The 5,338-nt window shown below is 39.4% G+C and overlaps 1 protein-coding gene across 1 annotated transcript; it reads left to right on the forward strand.

Annotated features, from left to right (window-relative positions):
• Positions 1–3,185: 3,185 nt before the first annotated feature.
• LOC122804971 (cyclin-dependent kinase 5 activator 1-like) lies at positions 3,186–5,120 on the forward strand. Its single transcript, XM_044075216.1, has one exon. The coding sequence runs from the start codon at positions 3,545–3,547 to the stop codon at positions 4,505–4,507; it is 963 nt and encodes a 320-aa protein (XP_043931151.1). The 5' UTR covers positions 3,186–3,544; the 3' UTR covers positions 4,508–5,120.
• Positions 5,121–5,338: the final 218 nt, after the last annotated feature.

The following is a 5,338-nucleotide window of genomic DNA, read 5'->3' on the forward strand; positions in this document are numbered from 1 at the left end:
TGCCTCTGTGACCCCGCAGTAGTACTACATACTACCTGTGCATTCACGGGCAAGTGCATTGACTATTCTAATTGTTCCTTTTAATACTAGTGGTACTAGAGTCATTGTTGTCATACTGGAAGCTTTATACGCACAAGATTTGAGTCAGCTGGGTCAGACTTAGTTGATGAAAGAAGACTATAACATGTCATTATAAAGGCAGCTGAACTAAAAGTGTCACAACCCTAATATTCCAGTTCTGATTATTTCATGCATACCAATGGGGGAACACAATTGCTGGAATTAGACGAATTTGAATACCATATTTTTAAAATGATGCCTTTCTTTAAATTCACTGAAGAAAGTAAAAGGGAAATATTTGACATTTTCATGAAAAAGAAAACAAAGAATCTGCCTTTTGTATAAGTGATGGCAACTCTGAAAGGGATGTCATTTTGTTTGTTATGTAACAATAGCATGTGGGGACACCGCCCCATTGAACACTATTTTTAAATTTCCATTCACAGGCACGTGATGACAATTTTGTCCACTCACAATGGAATGTACAGTATTTTGAAGACTGTTGGAAAAACTGAAAAGGAATGGGTTGTGGGGCACTTTTAATAAAGTACATATCAGAGAATGGATTTTGTAGCTGATATAATACATTGGCTACATAATGCACTGAAGCTAATTGTTGGTTATTTTCTTTTTTTCAGAAATCATCTTTCACTGTTCTCTCCATGTCTGACTTCAAGTACCACATAACTGTCAGTACAGGGGAGGATGTCGCTGGTGTTCTCCTTAGTTATTCTACACAACTGAAGAATGCTATGAGAACATGTCTTATTTTTTACATATAGTGCCAACATAAAACCCAAAAGAAGCCAGGGATCTGAGCAATTTGATCAAACAAAACTTTTATCAGTTTAGTTAAGTGGTAAATACAGGAGTTTGGGATGTCTAACACATTAGCCATTCTCAAATGCATCCTATTACATTGAATACTGGTGTTAGGTAATGGAACAAAGTACCCATTCCATGAAAGTCATGCTTATTGCTATATTGTGCAGATAGTTGGCATGTATGTAGAAAATAACACATTTTACATTAGGCCAGAGTACTGCTGTTGTCTGTGGATAGTTGTCAATTCTAAAATGCAGTGGCATTTAAATTAGTGTACTTAAGCCATCATGGGTATGAGGGCTTCCAGAACCATGGAGAGAATGTGGTAAGTGATAGTGGCTTGGTTAAAAAGTCCACTTATTTCTTTGTTTGATTTTTTACCATGGGTTTTTGCAATTAAATTGTGCATCTGTAAGCAGTTTGATACTAAAGTACTTCCATAAGGAGTAATTCATAATCACCACATCAAAGACATTGTATGCTTCTTTTGATCAAAGCTGCTTAGTGACTGACTGATTGATAATCTTTGTTTGGACATCATATGACCATTATGATATTCTGAAAAGGAAATAAAGAGCGAGGATTGTTTTTTTTTATAGTTCTGCTTAAGTAATGCCATTTTTGCTGCTTTTCTTTAATTGTTTATGCACAGTCACTTCTCTTACCTACTAGAATTTTTCGAGGGTAAAACAGAATTTGACTTAACTGATTTTGAAGCTTTATGAACAAATCTTACATTTCTTGTAAAGTGAATGCCTTTTATGTATGGAATGTTAGTTTGGGTTATGCTGAGATATTTTGCTGTTAGCACAGAGGCATAAAACTCAACTGTAAATGTGCTACTTTCTGTAGTTAAGTGCACAGGGTTTGATTCCTTTCACCTCCATCTGCCTGATGTGAGGCTCTCAGAAAATCCCTTCAGGAAAGAATGCTTTGGAGTTACCTCTGTAAAGGGATTCCTGGGTCCAATAAGCTTACCTGGTTAACAAATGAACAGAATTAGTGCTTGGTGCTCAACAATTCATCCAGCAGGTGTGACAGCAAGTAGGAAAAGGGATTCTCACAGCAGGAACATGAGAATAAATAAGGAACCTATTTAAAATATGTTTGGGAAAACGTCAATTTCACAATTTTACAACATCAGACACTTACAACTACTTTGGTTGGTGAAGTACCAAGGTCATAGTAACTAAATGCATACTTTTAATGTAATATTAGAATCTTAATTTATTTTCTCAAAGCCTAATATACCCTGCCATCAGGACCAAAATGGGTATTCAAGATTGCCAAATGTTTTGGTTAACAAAGCTGAAATTACAGAAAACTGAATGCCTGGTTCAAAAAGTGAATGCATGTAGAGTGTTGTCCCAAATGTGATGCATAAATTATGGATGCTTACTTTCAAGAGCAGGTTTACTGAAATCATGAGTGCAAAACTATTGTGTCCAAAGAACATGGCATAAAGAAGATCATCTGTTTCCTGCAAGTAGATCTATGGCTTGATCGAATAGTTGTTTTACCAGCTATGCCAATTTTACTGTCAGTAGCTCTCACTGCGTTCAGTAATAAACACCCTATAACAGCACTAACTGCTTCGTTTGGTTTGACTTGTTTTCTGCAGAACACAAATGAAAATGAGTTTGTATTCTGCTGTTGATTGTTACTTTCTCTAAGAATAAAATGTAAAGCAAAATATTTAACATTAAGGCAGTCGTAGGAGACAATCAATTCACGTGAAAAGTAAAAGAACTTCATTGCAAATGCCTTCTTCTTTCTTCAGTGATTTAAAATGTCCCCTCTTGGCAAAGTCCCTTCAAGATCAAATATCATAAGATAAAATGGTTTATACAGACATTTCCACTTCGTGCGCCACACTGTCCTTATTCAGCCTCTTTAGTAAATCCTGACTGTTTAAAGTAGGTATTATAGTAAACATTAGTGGAGTAACTAGTGACATAAATAATAATCTTTACTTGCTATTTAAGTCGTTCGAATTAAATGAACTAAACTGCGAAATCCTCATCCTGGGTACACGAGTTAAGCATGAGGTCAGTCAATCTGAGTTTAGCACCTAGGCACATTTATAAATAAACACGTATTTCTTGAGCAGTATTATTCGGTCACTTGGTGTTACATCGCAACGTTTTCTGATAAGATCTTTTGTCCAATAGCTTACCTGCCTGCAGATTGAGAAATCTGTCAAACTACAGGTTCGGAGCGCAGGTTGGCCACACCGGCGGACTGGCAGGTCTAAGTACAGCCTTGCCTGTCGGGGTGGGGGTGGGGGGGTTACCAATGGGCGGGATTACTACCTCTCACTTCGGTGAGGCATTGCTGGTAAGGGTTTTTCCCCTTGAGAGCATCTCCTTGTTGTCTGGCAAACCATTTTTAATTGCTGACAATTTCCCATTCCGAAAACTGAAGGTCTAAGGCTTCCTATTTTTTCCTGCTAACTGCATTTGGATTTAACATTTATTGATACAAATCTACGTTTCATTTTCAATGGTTAATCATTTCAGGACATCGCGGTATTAACCGGCAGCAAGCCGTTTTTCATTATTCCTTTTTTATCTGCAGTGTTGTTTGAAAAAGGAGCAACGCCATTCCGGCGGTGGTTTTTAACCAGGAAAAGAAATCACTGTAACATCACCTGTGCAAGATGGGCACTGTGTTGTCACTGTCTCCAGGCTCAGGGAAAGGTGGAATTTTAGATGAAAAAACAGATTCTTCAGGTGGCTATTCCGCTATTCCAAACAGCAAGAATAGCAAGCCAGAGAAGAGTTTAAAGAAGCATTCTGTACTGATATCAGCCCTTAACTGGAAACGGTTGGTAGCTGCCTCTGCCAAACGAAAAAATGCCAAGAAGGTGAACCCTAACCCGGGCCCCCAACCCAAGAACAACCTTGTAGAACAATTGAACAACCAAAATTTGAAGAAATCCCTCCAGCAGCAACCAGCTTCGGATCGGAAAGGACTGACGCGAAATCAGAAATCTGGGCCTCTTCCTGTACCTGTGCCAACCGTTCCGAATCAGAACCATAACTCTTCGCAGTCTGGTAAGCAGCTAGTGTCTGTTAAAAAACAGCCCACTAGCCGTGCCCTGTACTCGCCCCGCAGGATAATTGTTCAAGCTTCCACCGGAGAATTGCTGCGGTGCCTTGGCGAGTTCATTTGTAGGAGGTGCTACAAGCTGAAGGACTTGAGCCCTAACGAGCCCATTTTATGGTTTAGAAATGTGGACCGGTCTCTTCTTCTTCAGGGTTGGCAAGACCAGGGTTTCATCACTCCTGCCAACCTTGTCTTTGTCTACATGCTTTGCAGGGAAGCCATCAAGGAAGAAATTAAGAGCGAATCTGAGCTGCAGGCCGCCTTTCTCACCTCCCTCTACCTTGCTTACTCCTACATGGGCAATGAAATCTCTTATCCACTCAAGCCATTTTTGGTGGAAACTGACAAGGAAATCTTCTGGGAACGGTGCCTGAAGGTCATTGAAACCATGAGTGCCGAAATGCTGCAGATAAACTCTGACCCCCACTTCTTCACTCAAGTGTTTCAGGACTTGAAAAATGAAGGGGAAGCTGATGATTCAAATGAACGCTGGACAATCAATCTGGATCGCTAGGAAGGTTCGCTGTAAACCTGTTTTGAGGGGAGGGTGGGACTGGTTTCAGTCCTAGTCATGGATTACAATGTGGGGTCATGATAGTGGCTGAGGCACTGGATTGCCGAACCTACAGAATTCTGGGTGTATGCAGAAAGACGTGTCCACTTAGCCCCACACTTGTTTCCAACAGTGCTATTTTTAAGATGTATGAATACAAAGGGTGGAAACGAAAAGCTGCTGGTCTCTGCATACATTCATTGAACAAATAGCCTAGATTTAGCCATACCGCTGTGAATGGCAGTACTGTACATCAGAAATTCATTGGTATTTTTATTATTGAAATGCATGCTTCTTTCTGTAAAATCACGCCAGAGAATGGGCGGGGGCAGGGTGATGACAGACTGCGGCACATTGATGAAATGCCGTAGCTGAGGTATACTCATCCATCTCAACTGTTCAGTTTTTTCGCAGAATGTCCAGATTTTTGCATCATATTTTGGTCTGTTCCTTATAAAATGTGTAGTTTTCCGATAAATCGCTGTGGATTGAAGCTACTAGATAATGACAGACATTTGAGTTTTAGACTTTATATCTTTCAGAAAATGCATGTTAATGCGACCCCTGTTATTCTAGCAACTTTCTAAGTTTATAAGAGCAATATTTAAAAATTGTCCCTATTTTTGGGGCCTTTACCCCACCCCCACATTATTTTTGTCTTTATTCAGATTTCTTGTGCTACTCGGTTGAGAGGTATGTGTATACTGCGTTCTTTGTGAAATACCTACTAGATTTTTTTTATTGCACCCTCAAAAATGTATCAAGCTGTATAAATGTATTAAGGATGCGGAC

This window comes from Protopterus annectens, chromosome 6.part0 (genome assembly GCF_019279795.1).
Source record: "Protopterus annectens isolate FY-2018-M chromosome 6.part0, PAN1.0, whole genome shotgun sequence".
Lineage (NCBI taxonomy): Eukaryota > Metazoa > Chordata > Ceratodontiformes > Protopteridae > Protopterus > Protopterus annectens.

Coding starts and splice junctions, on each gene's coding strand:
- LOC122804971 (XM_044075216.1), top strand. CDS start 3,545: ATGGGCACTGTGTTGTCACTGTCTCCAGGCTCAGGGAAAGGTGGAATT.